We start from the raw sequence: 24352 nt of genomic DNA, 5'->3' as shown, positions 1-24352 counted from the left end.
AAAATTTTGCTTTTGAAAAATGTGTCAGAAAATTCAGGGATATAGATTTCCACAGACCGATTTCAAAAATATAATATGTTTATGGTCTTGTAGCAAGATTTGAGAAATATTCTGTTTGAATTGTTTTTTAAAACCAAAAAATTCCAATATTCCAATGGGCGATTTTGAAAACATGATAGGAGTTATCATAGAAATGAGGCCGAAAATAACTTCTGTAGGTCGAATTCCATAAGAAAATGTGTTTAGTTTCAAAAATAGTCAAAAATCGGTTGAAATCTTGATTTTGAAAAATTTTGGTTTTGAAAAAACCGCCAAAAAATTCTCAGAAAATTCAGGGACATGGATTTCGACTTGCTGATTTCAAAAATATAGTATGTCCGTGGCCTGGGGTCAAGATTTTAGAACTATTCTCTTTGAAAAACAATTTTCTAAAAAATCCAAAAATTGCAATATTTTAATGGGCGACTCTGGAAAAATAGTAGGATTTTCTAAGAAATGATGCGGAAACTAACTTCTTTAGGTCGAAATCTATAAGAAAATATGTTTGGTTAAGTTTCCAAATGGTCGAAAATTGGCGAAAATTTTCAAAATTTAAAAATTTTGCTTTTGAAAAATGTGTCAAAAAATTTTCAGAAAATTCAGGGCTATAGATTTCAACGGACTGATTTCAAAAATATAATATGTTTATGGTCTTATAGCAAGATTTTAGAAATATTCTATTTAAAAATATTTTTTTTAATCCAAAAAAAAACAGTATTCCAATGGGCGATTTTGGAAACATGCTAGAAGTTATCGGAGGAATGAAGCCGAAAATAACTTCTGTAGGTCGAATTCCATAAGACAATGTTTGCTTAGTTTTAAAAATGGTCAAAATTTGGTCGAAATTTTGATTTTGAAAAATTTAATCGATAATATTTATAGTGTAAAAGAAATTCTTATTGAGTATTCAGTTATCAATTTTTGTATATATGAAAAGAAATCGATCAATTAAAACAACGAAATTTTGAAAACCTTATGACAAAAAAAAATTAAAATCGAAAGGAAAAAATTGTTGGAACATACGCACATAAAGAAAAGGGTGCATAAAAAATAAAATACAAAATATGTAAGAAGACGTCAAAAAAATTGACAAAACAAACATAACACAAAATTACCGATCAAAATAGCCTTCATAAAAGATAAAAAATTCATGCAAAATTCTAACCTTCAGGCTTCTGCTTCTGCTACAATTTAGCGAATCCCCTCATCTTCATTTACGAACCCACTGCAACAAGAAACACATGAAATTTTTGTGTACACAAAGAAAAATATCATCGAAATTTACACATACTAATTTTTAAAAACGATGCAATTCAACACTACACAAGTTTAATAAGTAGATAAGATTTAAAAAAATAAAAAAAAAATTGGTCGAAAGTTGTTTTGACAGAACTTTTGCCGTATTTAAAATGGTTGTAGAAGAAAAGTGGCAAATTTAATTGGATTACTACAAGAATTTACCATTTCAGACATGTTTTAAGTTTCTCGGTGTCGAAATAAGTCCACATATTAAGAAATACAAGGCAAAATGAAGCCCCGCCCACCCGCCCTGTCTCAATTGTGACGATTTTTTTAATTCGTCTTGAACCAAGAGCGCGGAGCTTAACTGCAAAATCCTTATTTCCCTACAAGAAATTAAAAACATGTTTTTGCGAATCGTGTTGTTCAAAAAATACTATGGATATTAGAAAAAAATAAAGCCAAAGATTAAGCCCCACCCATACCTGCCTTGATCTAAATAGTAATGAAGTTTTCATTCGTTACCAGACCTAAGGGCGGAGCCTAATTGCCAAATCCATATTTATATGTTTTAAGTTTCTATTAATAAAAAAATATCATCACAATCGCGATAGGGTGGGTGGGTGGGGTTTATATTTTGCCTTTATTCCTTAATATGCATAATATTCTTTGAACAACACGATACTCAAAAACATGATTATAATTTCTTGTAAAGAAATAAGTATTTTGCAGTTAAGTTCCGCTCCCTTGGTTCAAGGCAAATAAAAAGATCATCACAATTGAGACAGGGCGGGTGGGCGGGCTTAGATTTTGTCTTTGTGTTTTAATATCTCTACACTTCGTTTCAACATGTTTAAAATGGAAAATTTGTATATTTCTTGCTGTGAAAAAATGACTATATATTATATTAACAAAAAATGACTAATTATAAACCCCGCCCACCCGCCCTATCCCGTTTCTGATGATTTTTTTTTTATTCGTCGTAAGTCGAGGGGCGGAGCTTAACTGCATAATTCTTATTTCTCTACGAGAAATTGAAAACATGTTTTTGAGTATCGTGTTGTTCAAAGTATACTATGTATAGGAAGAAAAAAATAAAGCCAAAGATTAAGCCCCACGCATACCTGCCCTGATCTAAATAGTCCCCTAATGAAGTTTTCATTTGTTACCAGACCTAGGGGCCGAGCCTAATTGCAAAATTCATATTTATAAGTTGTATGTTTCTAAGAATAAAAAAAATCGTCACAATTTAGATGGGGTGGGTGGGCGGGGTTTATATTTTGCCTTTTTTTCCTTAATATGCATAGTATTCTTTGAACAACACGATACTCAAAAACATGATTTTAATTTCTTGTAAAGAAATAAGTATTTTGAAGTTAGGTTCATCACAATAGAGACAGGGTGGGTGGGCGGGCTTACATTTTGTCTTTTTATTTTTATATCTCTACACTTCGTTTCAACTTGTTTAAAATGGAAAATTTGTGTATTGTACGAGGAAATATCGATTTTGGAATTTGGCTTCGCCCCATATTTGCAACATCCATATTTCCTTGCAAAAATCTACCATTTTAACCATGTTGTAAGTTTCTTGTTGTGAAAAGATGACTATGTATATTAACAAAAAATGACAAATTATAAACCCCACCCACCCGCCCTATCTCTGATGATTTTTTTTTATTCGTCGTAAGCTGAGGGGCGGAGCTTAACTGCAAAATCCTTATTTCTCTACGGGAAATTAAAAACATGTTTTTGCGTATCGTGTTGTTCAAAAGATTCTATGTATATTAAGAAAAAAATAAAGCCAAAGATTAAGCTCCACCCATACCAGCCCCTATCTCAATTGTCAATTGTGACGAATTTTTCATTCGTTGTCAGATCGAGGGGCGTGGTTTAATTGCAAGATTCATATTTGATTACAAGAATTTACCATTTTAAACATGTTTAAAAGTTTCTTGTTATGAAAAAACGATTACATATATATATTAATAAAAAAGGCAAGATATAAACCCCGCCCACCCGCCCTATCTCAATTCTGATGATTTTTTTATTCGTGGAGAGTCAAAATCAGCGGAATTTAATTGGAAAAACCTTCTTATTGCTCTACAAGAAATTAGCATGTTTTTGAGTACCGTGCTATTCAAAGAATAATATGTATATTAAGAAAAATTAAAGTCAAAGATTAAGCCCCACCCATACTTGCACTGATCTAAATTGTATATTATACGAGGAAATATCGATTTTGGAATTTGGCTTCGCCCCATAATGGCAAAATCCATATTTCCTTGCAAAGATGTACCATTTTAACCATGTTGTCAGTTTCTTACTGTGAAAAGATGACTATGTATATTAAGAAAAAAAGACAAAATATAAACCCCGCCCACCCGCCCTATCTCGTTTCTGATGATTTTTTTATTCGTCGTAAGCCGAGGGGCGGAGCTTAACTGCAAAATCCTTATGTTTCTACAAAAATTACAATGTTATTGTTGACCTAGTGGGAGAGAGAGAGTTGCATTCTCCTTTTTCTCAAAATGATCTATTTTGAACAATATGATAATTTTACTTAAAACATCGATTTTACAATTAAGCTCCACCCCCCGCTCTGACAACAAATGAAAACTTCATCACATTTGAGATTAGGGTGGGTGGGCGGGGCTTAATTTTTGACCTCTTTTTTCTTGACATAAACACTTTTTTTTTAACAACATGATACAAACATGTTCAACATGGCATTTTCTTGTAGAGAAATAAGGATTTTGCGATTAAGGTCCACCTCTCGAGTGACGACAAGTAAAAACAGTTGTCACAATTGAGAAACGGGTGGGTGGGCGGGGCTTGCATTCTGCTTTCTTTTTTTCTAATATGTGTATATAGTTTTCAGTGAGAAAAAATGAAGTTGAAAATAATTTCGGATATTGAAATCTATAAAAAAAATCTAATTTTTCAATTTGGTCGAAAAAAGTGGAAATTTTCATAAGGGGGGGTGCTGAAAATTGAGCTCTTCAAAAATTTGACTAAAATCCACAAAAAATTCCAGGATATATGTAGATGTCAACATACTGAATCGTAAGTATAGCGTATTTTCGAAAATTTGGTTTGAATGTCAATTTTTTTTTAATTCTAAACACTGCGCCATATTTAATTCGGCAATTTTGAAAAAATGGTGGTTTTCAAAGAAATAAAACTGGAAATGTCTTTAGAGGTTAAAATCTACAAAAAAGACAAATTATATTGCAAAATCCATATTCATATGTTTTAAGTTTTTAAGAATAAAAAAATCATCACAATTGAGACGGGGTGGGTGGGCGGGGTTTATATTTTGCCTTTGTTTCCTTAATATACCTAGTATTCTTTGAACAACACGATACTCAAAAACTTGATTTTCATTTCTTGTAAAGAAATAATAAGTATTTTGCAGTTAAGTTCCGCCCCCTTGATTCACGGCGCAAAAAAAAAATCATCACAATTGAGACAGGGTGGGTGGGCGGGCCTACATTTTGCCTCTTTGTTTTAATTTGTGTAGACTTCTTTTCACAACATGAAACTTAAAACATGTTTAAAATGGAAAATCTGTATAAGGAAATATCGATTTTGAAATTAGGCTTCGCCCCATAACAAAATGTTTTATGTTACTTGTTGTGGAAAATTGGCTATGTATACTAAAACAAAAAGGCAAAATATAAGCCCCGCCCACCCGCCCTATCTCAATTCTGATGATTTTTTTTTTATTCGTCGTAAACCGAGGGGCGGAGCGTAATTGTAAAATCGTTATTTTTCTACGAGAAATTACCATATGAAATATGTTCTTAAGTAATCGTATTATACAAAGAAAACTAAATTTATAAATTAAAAAAGAAAACCCATCCGTCCCGATCTTAATCGTGATGAATTTCTTATTCGTTTACCTTTCTTGGTGTGAAGAGAAGACTACACATATATTAAGAAAAAAGGGCAAAATATAAGCCCTTGCAATTATGATACCTAATCTGTTTTTGTGACGAATAGCAATAAATTTTGTTGATTTAAACGTCAAGAACTATCTTTAACAATGCACAAGTTGCAATGATTAAATGGCTTAATATTAGTGGAGTTCATTATCTCTATCAAAATTTGATTTTCGTGGAATTCGTGCTGTCAACCAGAAAAATAATGTGATAAAAATCCGGACCGCAGACAGACGGACGGACAGACAGACAGACAAACAGACGGAAACGTAAAATCGATTATATTCACTGGGAATGCCCACAAAACAAGAAATCAAAATTTAATAAAAATAAATGTCTTACGAGATTTTAACGCTTGAATTCTTGTTGAAACAAACACACTTATTAAGCCGTTAAGGAACGATTTGTACAATTATTTTTATATCAATTTAAAATAAAAAAACTGAAGAATTAAGATAATACATTGAATAATAGCAACACTTACCCTTTAAATCCTGATTCCCTTTCCTTCGGCGCCGACCCTTGCAGACTCCTTCCTTGGGCACATCACACCACTCACCTTTCACTTTAACCCCGAAACCAAATTATTTTTAACAAAAATAACCACTAAAACAAATAAATTTTTCGAAAATATTTTTTTCGATGGTTAATGACACAACACAGAATTCAAATTTTTTCACCATTTCTGCTAAAATACTCATGTTAAATAGGAGGTCCCCCGGACTCAAGTTTATTCATTCCAAATATAATTTTTTTAAGCGATAGATCTCATATTTTTAAAATGCAACTCCTGATTTTAAAACTTGTGTCAAACGACTTGTCTACGTAGTGCTACCAACCTCATTCAAATTACCCAATGGGTTGTAAGATTTGACACCGCATTGCCAACCTAACCATACCAAACTGGATACTTGCAACTCGTAGACCATCCACGTACATACAAACATATTATTCCCCATTTTTCCAACACGTATAATCCACGTGTGAGCGCTCTGAACCACCCTTCATAGTTAAAACGAACCCAACCCCCGACTACCTAACCTCACTTCGGCGTTCTCGTCCTGACATGTGTTTTTGACGTTTCGATGCACCTTTTCAAGAAATACCCGAAATTCTTAAAATTTACATGTTTAGCGACCGTCTCCTGCGGGTAAACGTCCAATTCTCGTAAGTCAGCCCCAAATAATCTTGATTTAGAGCAGGATGGTTATACTACCAAGTACAAACCACCAAAAAGATCCTCCACAATGCCTTGGACACCTCTATTCTGAACGTAGTCGAACCTACAGTAGTCGAAAGACCGGCAAGTGAGGACTTCCTGTTCATACACATGACGACAGACACCGGCCAGAATTCAGCCCTATCGGACTTCTGGAAATCGCTCAAATATTCCTTTGCCAAACGGTTGCTCACTCTAGCCAATAGCGAAAACGAGTTCATACGGAAAAAGGCGGTCCGACAGTTATCGAAAATTAAAAATTTAGAAAACTGGCAGTGCTCGCAGTTGTCGAGTATGATTGATCCTAGGACGGCTGTGGGACTGGCGCGGACGGCGGATAGCGATCTTCGACTTTTTCCTAATCCACCTATTAGATACCTGGTGCACACCCACGACATGATTGTCGATCTCGTGAAAGATTTATTGGTGAAATTACACGCGACATCGCAGCACCCGTGCATGGGGTATTTCGTGTCAAAAGTATTTGCAGACGTGGATGTAAGTACTCGCGACTCTAAACACACCCAAAACCCAATTTGAACAAACTCGCTACATATTTCTAGGTTATGGAAGAGTACGCCGACGAGTACTCCCCATTCGAGCTCAAAAAGTACATCCAATCCAGTGAAGAAGTCCTCCCCATGTGTCTCGAGTCCCTTCTTCACCACGCTAGCGTCGGCGACTACGCCAAAGACATCGCCGCCCTCAACGGTTTACCCCTCCTAATGGAAATCCACAACCGCTTCAAAGAAAATCACACTGTAACCGCTACAATATGTCGCATCATTTCTTATCTTTCCATGCATAAAGAGCTCCTGAACGAGCTATACATTACTGGTACTACTATAAATACACACTTAGTCACCACCCATCATGTGGTTGTTTAGGTTGGATTACAATTCTAGCCCAATGGGTGAAACACGACGACGTCCGAATTTCAATCCCGGCTGCCAAAGCCCTCGCCAATCTCGACGCAGACGAAAACGTGGTCTATCTTCAAAGACTGTATCCCTTGCACCCATCAACCCGGAGCGTGAGCGACGTCGGCGTCGACGTGGTCTTCGTCCACGGGCTTCTAGGCGGGGTGTTTTTTACCTGGAGGCAGCGCAAGCGCAACCAGAATCCGATGGGGTTCCTGGGTAAGAGGGGTATTCCAGGTGAGTAAGGATTGCGCCTGTCACAATCCTTGCCCCATCCCAACCCCCATTCCTTTATCTAGTCATAGTAACACCCAAAACCTTTACAAAACATCAATTGAATGCTCCGATGTTGATACCACCAGACCCAAATCATAACTGAACCGAAACATGTGACCTTTGCTCAGGTGGCTCACGTGACAGTGACGTCATCGTACGTCGCCATGACATGGCAGAAATTATTTTTCATATTTTGGCTGAAAAATTGCAAATTTTTGGGGTTAATTTAACAATATTTAGACAAATTGAATTGTTTATAATAACATCAGGTTTGTAGGAAAACGGTTTTCGGGTTAAATATGACATATTAATACTTTTCATTTTTATACAGTATAAATAATTTTATTTATGTTGAAACATTATTTATTCCTCGGAAAAACTATCCACTTTGTATTTAGTAAACTTTCGAAAATTGGTGGAAAATTGGTCGGTGAATTGCATAGATCTTTATTTCAAAGCGCGAAGAAATGTTTGCGGAAGTGACTTCTACGGCCCGAAATCTACAAGAAAATGTGTTTTGTAAAATTTCGAAAATTTTGATGAAAATTGGTGAAAAATTGGTCGGTAAATTGCATTAATTCTATTTTTCAAAGGGCGATTCTGGGAAAACCAATCGAGTTATCGAAGAAATGTTTGCGGCAGTGACTTCTGCGGCCCGAAATTTACAAGAAAATGTATTTTGTAAAATTTCGAAAATTTTGATGAAAATTGGTGGGAAATTGGTCGGTAAATTGCATTAATTCTATATTTCAAAGGGCGATTCTGGGAAAACCAATCGAGTTATCCAAGAAACGTTTGCGGAAGTGACTTCTACGGCCCTAAATCTACAAGAAAATGTATTTTGTAAAATTTCGAAAATTTTGATGAAAATTGGTGGAAAATTGGTCGGTCAATTGCATTAATTCTATATTTCAAAGAGCGATTCTGGGAAAACCAATCGAGTTATCGAAGAAATGTTTGCGGAAGTGAATTCTACGGCCCTAAATCTACAAGAAAATGTATTTTGTAAAATTTCGAAAATTTTGATGAAAATTGGTGGAAAATTGGTCGGTTAATTGCATTAATTCTATATTTAAAAGGGCGATTCTCGGAAAACCAATCGAGTTATCGACGAAACGTTTGCGGAAGTGACTTCTGCGGCCCGAAATCTACAAGAAAATGTATTTTGTAAAATTTCGAAAATTTTGATGAAAATTGGTGGGAAATTGGTCGGTAAATTGAATTAATTCTATATTTCAAAGGGCGATTCTGGGAAAACCAATCGAGTTATCGAAGGAATGTTTGCGGAAGTGACTCTACGGCCCGAAGTCTACAAGAAAATGTGTTTTGTAAAATTTCGAAAATTTTGATGAAAATTGGTGGAAAATTGGTCGGTAAATTGCAAAAATTCTATATTTCAAAGGGCGATTCTGGGAAAACCAATCGAGTTATCGAAGAAATGTTTTCGGAAGTGACTTCTGCGGCCCGAAATCTACAAGAAAATGTATTTTGTAAAATTTCGAAAATTTTGATGAAAATTGGTGGAAAATTGGTCGGTAAATTGCAAAAATTCTATATTTCAAAGGGCGATTCTGGGAAAACCAATCGAGTTATCGAAGAAATGTTTGCGGCAGTGACTTCTACGGTCCGAAATCTACAAGAAAATGTATTTTGTAAAATTTCGAAAATTTTGATGAAAATTGGTGGAAAATTGGTCGGTAAATTGCATTAATTCTATATTTCAAAGGGCGATTCTGGGAAAACCAATCGAGTTATCGAAGAAATGTTTGCGGAAGTGACTTCTACGGCCCGAAATCTGCAAGAAAATGTATTTTGTAAAATTTCGAAAATTTTGATGAAAATTGGTGGGAAATTGGTCGGTAAATTGCATTAATTCTATATTTCAAAGGGCGATTCTGGGAAAACCAATCGAGTTATCGAAGAAATGTTTGCGGAAGTGACTTCTACGGCCCTAAATCTACAAGAAAATGTATTTTGTAAAATTTCGAAAATTTTGATGAAAATTGGTGGAAAATCGGTCGGTAAATTACATTAAATCTATATTTCAAAGGGACATTCTGGGAAAACCAATCGAGTTATCGAAGAAATGTTTTGCGGAAGTGAATTCTACGGCCCTAAATCTACAAGAAAATGTATTTTGTAAAATTTCGAAAATTTTGATGAAAATTGGTGGAAAATTGGTCGGTTAATTGCATTAATTCTATATTTAAAAGGGCGATTCTCGGAAAACCAATCGAGTTATCGACGAAACGTTTGCGGAAGTGACTTCTGCGGCCCGAAATCTACAAGAAAATGTATTTTGTAAAATTTCGAAAATTTTGATGAAAATTGGTGGGAAATTGGTCGGTAAATTGAATTAATTCTATATTTCAAAGGGCGATTCTGGGAAAACCAATCGAGTTATCGAAGGAATGTTTGCGGAAGTGACTCTACGGCCCGAAGTCTACAAGAAAATGTGTTTTGTAAAATTTCGAAAATTTTGATGAAAATTGGTGGAAAATTGGTCGGTAAATTGCAAAAATTCTATATTTCAAAGCGCGATTCTGGGAAAACCAATCGAGTTATCGAAGAAATGTTTTGCGGAAGTGACTTCTACGGCCCTAAATCTACAAGAAAATGTATTTTGTAAAATTTCGAAAATTTTGATGAAAATTGGTGGAAAATTGGTCGGTAAATTGCAAAAATTCTATATTTCAAAGGGCGATTCTGGGAAAACCAATCGAGTTATCGAAGAAATGTTTGCGGCAGTGACTTCTACGGTCCGAAATCTACAAGAAAATGTATTTTGTAAAATTTCGAAAATTTTGATGAAAATTGGTGGAAAATTGGTCGGTAAATTGCAAAAATTCTATATTTCAAAGGGCGATTCTGGGAAAACCAATCGAGTTATCGAAGAAATGTTTGCGGCAGTGACTTCTACGGCCCTAAATCTACAAGAAAATGTATTTTGTAAAATTTCGAAAATTTTGATGAAAATTGGTCGGTAAATTGCATTTATTCTATATTTCAAAGGGCGATTCTGGGAAAACCAATCGAGTTATCGAAGAAATGTTTGCGGAAGTGACTTCTACGGCCCTAAATCTACAAGAAAATGTATTTAGTAAAATTTCGAAAATTTTGATGAAAATTGGTGGAAAATTGGTCGGTAAATTGCAAAAATTCTATATTTCAAAGGGCGATTCTGGGAAAACCAATCGAGTTATCGAAGAAATGTTTTCGGAAGTGACTTCTGCGGCCCGAAATCTACAAGAAAATGTATTTAGTAAAATTACGAAAATTTTGTCGAAAATTTGTGGAAAATTGGTCGGTAAATTGCAAAAATTCGATATTTCAAAGGGCGATTCTGGGAAAACCAATCGATTTATCGACGAAATGTTTGCGGAAGTGACTTCTACGGCCCTAAATCTACAAGAAAATGTATTTAGTAAAATTTCGAAAATTTTGATGAAAATTGGTGGAAAATTGGTCGGTAAATTGCAAAAATTCTATATTTCAAAGAGCGATTCTGAGAAAACCAATCGAGTTATCGAAGAAGTGTTTGCGGCAGTGACTTCTGCGGCCCGAAATCTACAAGAAAATGTATTTAGTAAAATTTCGAAAATTTTGATGAAAATTGGTGGAAAATTGGTCGGTAAATTGCAAAAATTCTATATTTCAAAGGGCGATTTTGGGAAAACCAATCGAGTTATCGAAGAAATGTTTGCGGCAGTGATTTCTACGGTCCTAAATCTACAAGAAAATGTATTTTGTAAAATTTCGAAAATTTTGATGAAAATTGTTGGGAAATTGGTCGGTAAATTGCATTAATTCTATATTTCAAAGGGCGATTTTGGGAAAACCAATCGAGTTATCGAAGAAATGTTTGCGGCAGTGATTTCTGCGGCCCGAAATCTACAAGAAAATGTATTTTGTAAAATTTCTAAAATTTTGATGAAAATTGGTGGAAAATTGGTCGGTAAATTGCAAAAATTCTATATTTCAAAGGGCGATTCTGGGAAAACCAATCGAGTTATCGAAAAAATGTTTGCGGCAGTGACTTCTGCCCGAAATCAACAACAAAATGTATTTTGTAAAATTTCGAAAATTTTGATGAAAATTGGTGGAAAACTGGTCGGTAAATTGCATTAATTCTATATTTCAAAGGGCGATTCTGGGAAAACCAATCGAGTTATCGAAGAAATGTTTGCGGCAGTGACTTCTGCGGCCCGAAATCTACAAGAAAATGTATTTTGTAAAATTTCGAAAATTTTGATGAAAATTGGTGGAAAATTGGTCGGTAAATTGCAAAAATTCTATATTTCAAAGGGCGATTCTGGGAAAACCAATCGAGTTATCGAAGAAATGTTTTCGGAAGTGACTTCTGCGGCCCGAAATCTACAAGAAAATGTATTTAGTAAAATTACGAAAATTTTGTCGAAAATTTGTGGAAAATTGGTCGGTAAATTGCAAAAATTCGATATTTCAAAGGGCGATTCTGGGAAAACCAATCGATTTATCGACGAAATGTTTGCGGAAGTGACTTCTACGGCCCTAAATCTACAAGAAAATGTATTTAGTAAAATTTCGAAAATTTTGATGAAAATTGGTGGAAAATTGGTCGGTAAATTGCAAAAATTCTATATTTCAAAGCGCGATTCTGGGAAAACCAATCGAGTTATCGAAGAAATGTTTTGCGGAAGTGACTTCTACGGCCCTAAATCTACAAGAAAATGTATTTTGTAAAATTTCGAAAATTTTGATGAAAATTGGTGGAAAATTGGTCGGTAAATTGCAAAAATTCTATATTTCAAAGGGCGATTCTGGGAAAACCAATCGAGTTATCGAAGAAATGTTTGCGGCAGTGACTTCTACGGCCCTAAATCTACAAGAAAATGTATTTTGTAAAATTTCGAAAATTTTGATGAAAATTGGTCGGTAAATTGCATTTATTCTATATTTCAAAGGGCGATTCTGGGAAAACCAATCGAGTTATCGAAGAAATGTTTGCGGAAGTGACTTCTACGGCCCTAAATCTACAAGAAAATGTATTTAGTAAAATTTCGAAAATTTTGATGAAAATTGGTGGGAAATTGGTCGGTAAATTGCATTAATTCTATATTTCAAACGGCGATTCTGGGAAAACCAATCGAGTTATCGAAGAAATGTTTGCGGAAGCGACTTCTGCGGCCCGAAATCTACAAGAAAATGTATTTTGTAAAATTTCGAAAATTTTGATGAAAATTGGTGGAAAATTGGTCGGTAAATTGCATTAATTCTATATTTCAAAGGGCGATTCTAGGAAAACCAATGGAGTTATCGAAGAAATGTTTGCGGAATGACTTCGACGGCCCTAAATCTACAAGAAAATGTATTTTGTAAAATTTCGAAAATTTTGATGAAAATTGGTCGGTAAATTGCATTAATTCTATATTTCAAAGGGCGATTCTGGGAAAACCAATCGAGTTATCGAAGAAATGTTTGCGGAAGTGACTTCTACGGCCCTAAATCTACAAGAAAATGTATTTTGTAAAATTTGGAAAATTTTGATGAATATTGGTGGAAAATTGGTCGGTTAATTGCATTAAATCTATATTTCAAAGGGCGATTCTGGGAAAACCAATCGAGTTATCGAAGAAATGTTTGCGGAAGTGACTTCTACGGCCCTAAATCTACAAGAAAATGTATTTTGTAAAATTTGGAAAATTTTGATGAATATTGGTGGAAAATTGGTCGGTTAATTGCATTAAATCTATATTTCAAAGGGCTATTCTGGGAAAACCAATCGAGTTATCGAAGAAATGTTTGCGGAAGTGACTTCTACGGCCCGTAATCTACAAGAAAATGTATTTTGTAAAATTTCGAAAATTTTGATTAAAATTGGTGGAAAATTGGTCGGTAAATTGCATTAATTCTATATTTCAAAGCGCGATTCTAGGAAAACCAATCGAGTTATCGAAGAAATGTTTGCGGAGATGACTTCTACGGCCCTAAATCTACAAGAAAATGTATTTTGTAAAATTTCGAAAATTTTGATGAATATTGGTGAAAAATTGGTCGGTTAATTGCATTAAATCTATATTTCAAAGGGCGATTCTGGGAAAACCAATCGAGTTATCGAAGAAATGTTTGCGGAAGTGGCTTCTACGGCCCGAAATCTACAAGAAAACGTATTTTGTAAAATTTCGAAAATTTTGATGAAAATTGGTGGAAAATTGGTCGGTAAATTGCATTAATTCTATATTTCAAAGAGCGATTCTGGGAAAACCAATCGAGTTATCGAAGAACTGTTTGCGGAAGTGACTTCTACGACCCGAAATCTACAAGAAAATGTATTTTGTAAAATTTCGAAAATTTTGATGAAAATTAGTGAAAAATTGGTCGGTTAATTGCATTAATTCTATATTTCAAAGAGCGATTCTGGGAAAACCAATCGAGTTATCGAAGAAATGTTTGCGGAAATGACTTCTACGGCCTTAAATCTACAAGAAAATGGATTTTGTAAAATTTCGAAAATTTTGATGAAAATTGGTCGGTAAATTGCAAAAATTCTGTATTTCAAAGGGCGATTTTGGGAAAACCAATCGAGTTATCGAAGAAATGTTTGCGGAAGTGACTTCTGCGGCGCGAAATGTACAAGAAAATGTATTTAGTAAAATTTCGAAAATTTTGTCGAAAATTGGTGGAAAATTTTTTAGATTAGAGTTATCGAAGAAAAGTTTGCGACAGAAATTATTGTTCATATTTTGGCCGGAAAATTGCTCATTTTCGGGGTTAAATTAACAACGTTTAAACAAATTGAATTGTTTTTAATAACTTGATGTTTGTAGGAAAACGGTTTTCGGTTTAGTTATGTATGACATATTAATACTTATGATATTTAAACAGTATAAATAATTAACTTTGGACCAATTTAAAAAATTGTGACATAGTTTTTTTTTATTAAACATATTCATAGTCTCCTTCTTTACTCAGTCACGTGATTCCAGAAACCTTCACCCAAAATGAAGATGTTTGCTCCGTTCACAAAAAATACCCCAAAAGTCACCCAAAAATCCACAGTACGAGTAACCCGGAGATCAAAGAGTTCGTCGACGATTTGGAGCAGCACCTGAGCTATGAGACGGAATGCAGGGACTATGACGTAGTGTGGGAGGATATCCCCACGAAAACCAATGACAACGCGTTGGGGCCGTACTGTTGCTCACCCAACAAGTTTTATTGTATTAAAAAAGGCGAAGATTGCGTCACTAATTGTTGGCCGAAGGATTGGTTGGCTCAAGATTGTGATTATCTGAGGATAATTGGGGTCAATTATGAGACGAACTTGTCGTTGTGGACTCCGATTTGTCCCGACGAAAAAGTCAAAACTTTGGAGGAAAGGAGCGACGAGTTGATCGAGCAGTTGGCCCAGGTGGGAGTGGGGAAGAGACCCATTGTTTGGGTGACCCATTCCATGGGTGGGTTGATAGTGAAGCGTCTATTAAATAAAGGTAACTACCACTTATGTATGGTAAAAAACTGACAACAATGTTGCAGCATCTGAAAGCAATGATGAACAGATTAAGAATATGTTTGGAAACACCAAAGGAATCGTGTTTTACAGCACCCCCCATGTGGGTTCAAGTGTGGCTAAATTCAACCAAGCGTCCGCCTTGGTCATATGGCCCTCAGTTGAAGTCCAAGAGTTGCAAAAGCGTAAATTTTAAACCTAAATTTTAATACTTTATTTCTAACGAAGTATTACGTTAGATTCGCCGCTGCTTCTGGACATACACCAAAATTTTCTAGAGTTACTTAAGAAACACCCAATGAAAGTCATCACGTTTGTTGAGACTGAACCAACAATTGTGTCTGCCATGAAGTTCAAGTTTTTGGTGGTGGAACCCGACTCAGGAAACCCGGGCTATGGAGAATATTACGAAATTCCTTTAGACCACCTGGGTATCTGCAAACCGGCAAGCAGGTACATTGACAACCAATAATCACCCTTGTTTGAGATTGAGAATCAAATTTTAGGTACTCCTTCCTATACCAAAAGGTCTTGCACCTGATCAAGGACGTTTTAACAGACATGGAATACAAAATGTAAATTGTAAAAAGATATTTTTAAGTAAAATAACTAAAAACTGAAACTGTGTTTCATAATTTACAACAAAATATTGATTGATATCAGATCAGAATTGAATAAAAAAAAAGTGAGGTTAGGTTAAACGTCATCACGAAAATGGTACAACTCGCTAAATTTTACGAAATTATGTACAATTTGTTCGATTTTAGGACATCAGCGCCTTTTCTGACGACAATTTCGACACGAAAGCCTGGATCAACGGCATTCTTAAAAATGCCGAAAATCAAGAAAAGAAAGAGGTTAGGTTTGCCCCTCTCACAACAAACCCTGATTTTTCAAATTTGTAGAACTACACTATGTCCATAGTGATGAAATTGCAACTGTGCGTCCAACAAGTGAACAACGCGCTGGAAGAAACCAGTCAGCAGGTCTTAATGTCACTGCCAAAAATAATTCGAGACACGAAAAATCTCCACCAGGAAGCCACGGTTTTGAAAGAAAAAATGGCTGCAGTTAGGAACGAAATCATCCAGATTGAGCAGGACACCGGCAAATCGATTAACACTATCGAGAAGCTGGATTCGATTAAAAATGAACTGAACTTGGCTAAGCAGGGGCTTCATGAAAGTGACAACTGGACTATTTTAGTTAACGACTTGGAGGAAGTTTTTGACTCCAAAAACATTGAAAATATTTCTACGAAAATAATTGGAATGCAGCGCTCTTTGCAGTTGTTGGTAAACGTGGGTGATTATGAGGACCGCAAACTACAACTAGAGGGGCTGAAAAATAGGCTTGAGGCTATCGCAAGTCCGGCGATTGTTCAAGCTTTCACATCGTCAAACACAGGTGATTCAACTTTTAATAATAATTACAAAAAAATTACAGTTTATTGTTCCAGAACAATCTACCATGTTTGTGAGAATTTTTAATTCAATGGGGCGTTTACCTCAACTACTTAAGTATTATCACAAGTGTCAGAAAGACGTTTTGTTGAAGAAGTGGCGCAACCAATTGGAGATAGAACAGGACGAATCTGTGATTCAGTGGATCCATAATTTTTATGGCATTTTATTGTCCAATTGGCACACACAGCAAAAGTGGTTTAATCAGGTTTTCACCAATCAGAACAGCTCTGAGTCTTTTGTTGAGATATACACAGATGTGTTGGGTTCTCTGGATCCTAGTTTGAATGAGTGCATTGATGCCGCTTTGAAGCAAACTGAGGATAAGTTGGTTTTTTTGCTTGAGGTAAAACAGGTCACACAACAGTTTGCTACAAATCTTTTGGATGTTTTGGACCATAGTTCTAGTGGTAAGTTCCAATTTTTACTAATAAAAATTGGTAAAGGTCTAAATTTTTCGTTTCTTTTTTTTGTTAATTTATTAATTTATTTGATTTTTCAGTGTTCCAAGTTTATAATTTATTTTTTCAATTTCAACTTTTTGACGTTTCAATTTTTCGATTTGCAGTTTCACGAGTTTTCAATTCTTCATGTCTTCAATTTTTCAATTTGCAATTTTCGTTTCGGTTTTTGTTTTCTTTATTTTTTCAATTTCTCGATTTTTCCATTTTTCGGTTTAAAAGTTCTTCTATCTAGTTTCTTTAAATTTTCGAGTTGCAATTTTTCGCTTCGTTTTTTTTGACTGATTTATTTTTTTCGTTTTTATAATTTTTTATTTTTTCAGTTTTTCGATTTGCAATTTTTTTTTGTTTCCTCAATTTTACAATATGCAATTCTTCGAGTTTTCATTTTTCGATTTCCGAACTCGCAATAGTTAAATTTTGGAATTTTTCTCTGATTTTCAATTTTTCAATTTCCCAAGATTTCGGATGTTTCAATAATTTTTAGATTTGTAATTTAACAAGATTTCATTTTTTAATTTTTGCATTAAAATTTCTTCGATTTTTCATTTCTTCAATTTTTCGATTTGCATTTTTCGTTTTGGTTTACTATTTTCTTTATTTTTCAATTTTTCGTTTTTTAGTGTTTTGATTTTGTAATTTTTCTTTTTTCAAATGGAAAATTTTCAATTTGTCGTTTTTTCAGTTGTTAAATTTTGCAATTTTCGGTTTAAAATTTCTCTAGTTTTCTCGAGTTTTTATTTCCGATTTTCCAACTTCGGGATCTTTCAATTTTTAGATTTGCAATTTAACAAGTTTTCATTTTTTAATTTTTCAATTTTTCATTCAATTTTCCGGTTTTCAGTGTTCTGTTTTTATAATTCTTCAATGTGAAAATTTTCAATTTCTCAATTTTTCAATTTTTCGGTTTAAAAGTTCTTCTATCTAGTTTCTTTAAATTTTCGAGTTGCAATTTTTCGCTTCGTTTTTTGACTGATTTATTTTTTTCGTTTTTATAATTTTTTATTTTTTCAGTTTTTCGATTTGCAATTTTTTTTTGTTTCCTCAATTTTATAATATGCAATTCTTCTAGTTTTCATTTTTCGATTTCCGAACTCGCAATAGTTAAATTTTGGAATTTTTCTCCGATTTTCAATTTTTCAATTTCCCAAGATTTCGGATGTTTCAATAATTTTTAGATTTGTAATTTAACAAGATTTCATTTTTTAATTTTTGCATTAAAATTTCTTCGATTTTTCATTTCTTCAATTTTTCGATTTGCATTTTTCGTTTTGGTTTACTATTTTCTTTATTTTTCAATTTTTCGGTTTTTAGTGTTTTGATTTTATTATTTTTCTTTTTTCAAATGGAAAATTTTCAATTTGTCGTTTTTTCAGTTGTTAAATTTTGCAATTTTCGATTTAAAATTTCTCTAGTTTTCAATTTTCAATTTTTCGGTTCTTTAATTTTTCGTTTCTTCAAATTTTCGATTTGCAATTTTTCGCTTCGTTTTTTTTTACACATTTATTTTTACAATTGTTTGATTTTTCATTTTTATAATTTTTGTTTTTTCAATTTTTCATTTTTTTTTGTTTCCTCAATTTTACGATATGCAACTCTTCGAGTTTTTATTTCCGATTTTCCAACTTCGGGATCTTTCAATTTTTAGATTTGCAATTTAACAAGTTTTCATTTCTTAATTTTTCAATTTCTCATTCAATTTTCCGGTTTTCAGTGTTCTGTTTTTATAATTCTTCAATGCGAAAATTTTCAATTTCTCGATTTTTCAATTTTTCGGTTTAAAAGTTCTTCTATCTAGTTTCTTTAAATTTTCGAGTTGCAATTTTTCGCTTCGTTTTTTTGACTGATTTATTTTTTTCATTTTTATCATTTTTTATTTTTTCAGTTTTTCGATTTGCAATTTTTTTTTGTTTCCCCAATTTTACAATATGCAATTCTTCGAGTTTTCATTTTTCGATTTCCGAACTCTCAATAGTTAAATTTTGGAATTTTTCTCTGATTTTCAATTTTTCAATTTCCCAAGATTTCGGATGTTTCAATAATTTTTAGATTTGTAATTTAACAAGATTTCATTTTTTAATTTTTGCATTAAAATTTCTTCGATTTTTCATTTCTTCAATTTTTCGATTTGCATTTTTCGTTTTGGTTTACTATTTTCTTTATTTTTCAATTTTTCGGTTTTTAGTGTTTTGATTTTATTATTTTTCTTTTTTCAAATGGAAAATTTTCAATTTGTCGTTTTTTCAGTTGTTAAATTTTGCAATTTTCGATTTAAAATTTCTCTAGTTTTCAATTTTCAATTTTTCGGTTCTTTAATTTTTCGTTTCTTCAAATTTTCGATTTGCAATTTTTCGCTTCGTTTTTTTTTACACATTTATTTTTACAATTGTTTGATTTTTCATTTTTATAATTTTTGTTTTTTCAATTTTTCATTTTTTTTTGTTTCCTCAATTTTACGATATGCAACTCTTCGAGTTTTTATTTCCGATTTTCCAACTTCGGGATCTTTCAATTTTTAGATTTGCAATTTAACAAGTTTTCATTTTTTAATTTTTCAATTTTTCATTCAATTTTCCGGTTTTCAGTGTTCTGTTTTTATAATTCTTCAATGTGAAAATTTTCAATTTCTCGATTTTTCAATTTTTCGGTTTAAAAGTTCTTCTATCTAGTTTCTTTAAATTTTCGAGTTGCAATTTTTCGCTTCGTTTTTTGACTGATTTATTTTTTTCGTTTTTATAATTTTTTATTTTTTCAGTTTTTCGATTTGCAATTTTTTTTTGTTTCCCCAATTTTACAATATGCAATTCTTCGAGTTTTCATTTTTCGATTTCCGAACTGTCAATAGTTAAATTTTGGAATTTTTCTCTGATTTTCAATTTTTCAATTTCCCAAGATTCGGATGTTTCAATAATTTTTAGATTTGCAATTTAACAAGATTTCATTTTTTAATTTTTGCATTAAAATTTCTTCGATTTTTCATTTCTTCAATTTTTCGATTTGTATTTTTCGTTTTGGTTTACCATTTTCCTTATTTTTCAATTTTTCGTTTTTAGTGTTTTGATTTTATAATTTTTCTTTTTTCAAATGGAAAATTTTCAATTTGTCGTTTTTTCAGTTGTTAAATTTTGCAATTTTCGATTTAAAATTTCTCTAGTTTTCAATTTTCAATTTTTCGGTTCTTTAATTTTTCGTTTCTTCAAATTTTCGATTTGCAATTTTTCGCTTCGTTTTTTTTACACATTTATTTTTCAATTTTTTGATTTTTCATTTTTATAATTTTTGTGTTTTCAATTTTTCATTTTTTTTTGTTTCCTCAATTTTACGATATGCAACTCTTCGAGTTTTTATTTTCCGATTTTCCAACTTTGGGATCTTTCAATTTTTAGATTTGCAATTTAACAAGTTTTCATTTTTTAATTTTTCAATTTTTCATTCAATTTTCCGGTTTTCAATGTTCTGTTTTGATAATTCTTCAATGTGAAAATTTTCAATTTTTGGATTTTTGAGTTTTCCGATTTGCAATTTTTCGGTTTTCAATTTTTCGTTTCTTCAGTTTTTGATTTGCAATTTTGCTAGTATTGATTTTAATTATGTAATAATGATTTAGAATTTTTTTTCTTTCAGTTTTATATATTTAGAATTGTTCCATTTTTCAAGTTGCAACTTTTAGTGTCGTTTTTTTAGTTTCTTTATTTTTTCAATTTTTCGATTTAAAATTTGTCTAGTTTTCAATTTTTAATTTCTCAATTTTTCGGTTCTTTAATTTTTCATTTCTTCAAATTTTCGATTTGAAAAAGAAGAAATTCCTTTCGTTTTTTTAAACATTTATTTTTACAATTTTTTGATTTTTTATTGTTATAATTTGTTGTTTTTTCAATTTTTCGATTTGCAACTCTTCGAGTTTTTATTTTCCGATTTTCAGTGTTCTGCTTTTATAATTCTTCAATGTGAAAATTTTCAATTTTTGGATTTTTGAGTTTTCCGGTTTGCAATTTTTCGGTTTTCAATTTTTTTATTTTTCAACTTTTAGATTTTTTAGTTTCATGTTTTTTCAGTTTTTCATTTCTTCAGTTTTTGATTTGTAATTTTTCTAGTTTTGATTTTAATTATGTAATAGTAATAATTCAGAATTTTTTTCTTTAAATTTTACATATTTAGAATTTTTCCATTTTTCAATTATTATTGGATTTTAAAACTTTTTCATTATTCGACATTTCAATTTTTCAAGTTGCAATTTTTTGTTTCGTTTTTTAGTTTCCATAGTTTTTCAATTTTTCGGTTCTTTAATTTTTCATTTCTTCAAATTTTCAATTTGTAATTCTTCCTTTCGTTTTTTTACACGTTTATTTTTACAATTTTTTGATTTTTCATTTTTATAATTTATTGTTTTTTCAATTTTTCGATTTGCAATTTTTCATTTCTCGATTTCCTAACTTTCGGATGTTTCAATTTTTAGATTTGCAATTTAACAAGTTTTCATTTTTTAATTTTTCAATTAAAATTTTTTCGATTTTTCATTTCTTCAATTTTTTTGAATTGCAGTTTTTCGTTTTGGGTTTTACAATTTGCTTTATTCTTTCAAATTTCCAGTTTTTAGTGATGTGCTTTTATAATTTTTCAGTGTGAAATTTTTAATTTTTGGATTTTTGAGATTTCCGATGTTCAACTTTTTGATTTTTTAATTTTTCGTTTTTTCAATTTTTCATTTCTTCAGTTTTTGATTTGCAATTTTTGTAGTTTTGATTTTCAATATGTAATAATAAATAATTTTAAAATTTTGTCTTTAAATTTTACCTATTTAAAATTTTTCTGTTTTTCAGTTATTGGATTTGAAAAATGTTTCATTTATTTGCTTTTCAATTTTTCAATTTGGAATTATTCGTTTCGGTTTTATTTTCTTTATTTTTCAGTTTTTCGCTTTTCAGTGTTTTGATTATATAATTTTTCTTTTTTCTAAGTGCAATTTTTCAGTTTTTCAATTGTTAAATTCTGCAATTTTTCGATTTAAAATTTTTCCTATTTCAAATTTTTATTCTTCAATTTTCCACTTCATTTTTTTGCACATTTATTAAATTTTTCATTTTTTTTTTGGTTCCTCAATTTTACGATATTCCAACGAGTTTTCATTTTTCGATTTTCCAACTATTGGATGTTTCAATTTTTAGATTTGCAATTTAACAAGTTTTCATTTTTTAATTTTTCAATTAAAATTTTTTCGATTTTTCATTTCTTCAATTTTTTTGAATTGCAGTTTTTCGTTTTGGGTTTTACAATTTGCTTTATTTTTTCAAATTTCCAATTTTTAGTGATGTCCTTTTATAATTTTTCAGTATGAAATTTTTAATTTTTGGATTTTTGAGATTTCCGATTTTCAACTTTTTGATTTTTTAATTTTTCGTTTTTTCAATTTTTCATTTCTTCAGTTTTTGATTTGCAATTTTTCTAGTTTTGATTTTAATTATGTAATAATAATAATTCAGAATTTTTTTCTTTAAATTTTACATATTTAGAATTTTTTCATTTTTCAATTATTATTGGATTTTAAACCTTTTTCATTATTCGACATTTCAATTTTTCAAGTTGCAATTTTTTGTTTCGTTTTTTTTGTTTCCAGTTTTTCAATTTTTCGATTTTTTAATTGTTAAATTTTGCAATTTTGCGATTTAAAATTTCTCTAGTTTTCAATTTTTCGGTTCTTTAATTTTTCATTTCTTCAATTTTTCATTTCTTCAAGTTTTCGATTTGTAATTCTTCCTTTCGTTTTTTCACACGTTTATTTTTACAATTTTTTGATTTTTCATTTTTATAATTTATTATTTTTTCAATTTTTCGATTTGCAATTTTTCATTTCTCGATTTCTTAACTTTCGGATGTTTCAATTTTTAGATTTGCAATTTAACAAGTTTTCATTTTTTAATTTTTCAATTAAAATTTTTTCGATTTTTCATTTCTTCAGTTTTTGATTTGCAATTTTTGTAGTTTTGATTTTCAATATGTAATAATAAATAATTTTAAAATTTTGTCTTTAAATTTTACCTATTTAAAATTTTTCTGTTTTTCAGTTATTGGATTTGAAAAATGTTTCAATTATTTGACTTTTCGATTTTTCAATTTGGAATTATTCGTTTCGGTTTTATTTTCTTTATTTTTCAGTTTTTCGGTTTTCAGTGTTTTGATTATATAATTTTTCTTTTTTCTACGTGCAATTTTTCAGTTTTTCAATTGTTAAATTCTGCAATTTTTTGATTTAAAATTTTTCCATTTTCAAATTTTTAATTCTTTAATTTTCCACTTCATTTTTTTGCATATTTATTTATACAATTTTTTGAGTTTTCATTTTTGTAATTTTTTGTGTTTTCAGTTTTACATTTCTTAAATTTTTAATTTTTTTTTGTTCCTCCATTTTACGATATTCCAACGAGTTTTCATTTTTCGATTTTCCAACTATTGGATGTTTCAATTTTTAGATTTGTAATTTAACAAGTTTTCATTTTTTAATTTTTCATTTGAAAATTTTTCGATTTTTCATTTCGTCAATTTTTCGATTTCCAGTTTTTCGTTTTGGTTTACGATTTTCTTTATTTTTTCACTGTTTGGTTTCCAGTTTTTGATTTGCAGATTTTCTAGTTTTGATTTTATATATGTAATAATAATTTTATTAATTTTTTTCTCTTTTTCAATTTGACGTTTCCGTTTTTCAATTATTGGATTTTAAAACTTTTTCAATTTGCATTTTTTCGTTTCGGTTTTGTTGGTTTCTTCAATTTTACGACATGCAAGTCTTCGAGTTTTCATTTGAATTTTTCTCAGTTTTTGGTTTGCAATTTTTGTAGTTTCATTAATTTGATTTTTCATTTCTTAATATGTAATTTTTCAAATTTTCGATTTTACTATTTTTGGGTTTTTCAATTTTTCGATTCGATTCGTTTTTTCTTCTTTCCAATTTTTCGATTCATTAATTTTTCATTGTCCAATTTTTCGTTTTTCAGTTCTTCAATTTGCATTTTTTTCATTTTCGCCTTTTTCCATTTTGCAATTTTTCGTGTTTTCAATTTTCCGATTTTTTAGTTTTTCGATTTTTCAACTTTTCGAATAAAAAAAATGGAAAAATTGCAAATTGTAAAATCAAAAATGAAAAAAAAAATTAAAACGAAAACATTGAAACGAAATTTGGATCGGCAAATTAAATAATTGGAAATCCAAAAATTGCAAAATTGAAAAAATTAAAGTTGAAAAACAAAAAATTATTATTTGATCTTTCGATTTTTTTTTTAATGATAGCCCTTATCAGTTTGGATAGGTGCA

At 31.1% G+C, this 24352-nt stretch overlaps 2 protein-coding genes across 4 annotated transcripts in view; both read left to right on the top strand.

Annotated features, from left to right (window-relative positions):
• The first annotated feature begins 6114 nt into the window (after positions 1-6114).
• On the top strand, positions 6115-15745 carry LOC135128653 (protein SERAC1). 3 transcript variants are annotated; one of them, XM_064055625.1, is made up of 8 exons: positions 6115-6369; positions 6417-6936; positions 7002-7275; positions 7326-7577; positions 14600-15103; positions 15150-15308; positions 15363-15576; positions 15630-15745. In XM_064055625.1, the coding sequence occupies exons 1-8, from the start codon at positions 6305-6307 to the stop codon at positions 15700-15702; spliced, it is 2061 nt and encodes a 686-aa protein (XP_063911695.1). In that variant the 5' UTR covers positions 6115-6304; the 3' UTR covers positions 15703-15745. The 3 variants fall into 3 exon arrangements, with proteins under 3 accessions (XP_063911695.1, XP_063911693.1, XP_063911696.1); XM_064055623.1 differs by having other exon boundaries at positions 7326-7595; XM_064055626.1 differs by having other exon boundaries at positions 6116-6369; positions 6422-6936; positions 7326-7595.
• Positions 15746-15786: 41 nt separating this feature from the next.
• Positions 15787-24352, top strand: part of LOC135128652 (conserved oligomeric Golgi complex subunit 7) — a 10174-nt gene continuing 1608 nt past the window's right edge. The window contains exons 1-4 of the mRNA XM_064055622.1: positions 15787-15840; positions 15891-15980; positions 16029-16530; positions 16583-16996. Coding sequence (XP_063911692.1) covers positions 15838-15840; positions 15891-15980; positions 16029-16530; positions 16583-16996 — 1009 coding nt within the window. The 5' untranslated portion in view covers positions 15787-15837. The remainder of the gene's footprint in view (positions 15841-15890; positions 15981-16028; positions 16531-16582; positions 16997-24352) is intronic.

The sequence above is a fragment of the Zophobas morio genome, unplaced genomic scaffold, assembly GCF_036711695.1.
Source record: "Zophobas morio isolate AGI-343-1 ecotype UQ-CSIRO unplaced genomic scaffold, CSIRO_AGI_Zmor_V1 ptg000014l, whole genome shotgun sequence".
Lineage (NCBI taxonomy): Eukaryota > Metazoa > Arthropoda > Insecta > Coleoptera > Tenebrionidae > Zophobas > Zophobas morio.
The sequence above is the reverse complement of the archived record's forward strand: the minus strand, read 5'-3'. Positions and strand labels throughout refer to the sequence as shown.

Bases quoted from the DNA above. Each gene is read 5' to 3' on its own strand.
- LOC135128653 (XM_064055623.1), top strand. From the start codon at position 6,305: ATGCACCTTTTCAAGAAATACCCGAAATTCTTAAAATTTACATGTTTA. The intron at 6,937-7,001 runs GTAAGTACTCGC...ACATATTTCTAG, and splicing joins AAGTATTTGCAGACGTGGAT to GTTATGGAAGAGTACGCCGA. The intron at 7,596-14,599 runs GTGAGTAAGGAT...ACGTGATTCCAG, and splicing joins GGGTAAGAGGGGTATTCCAG to AAACCTTCACCCAAAATGAA.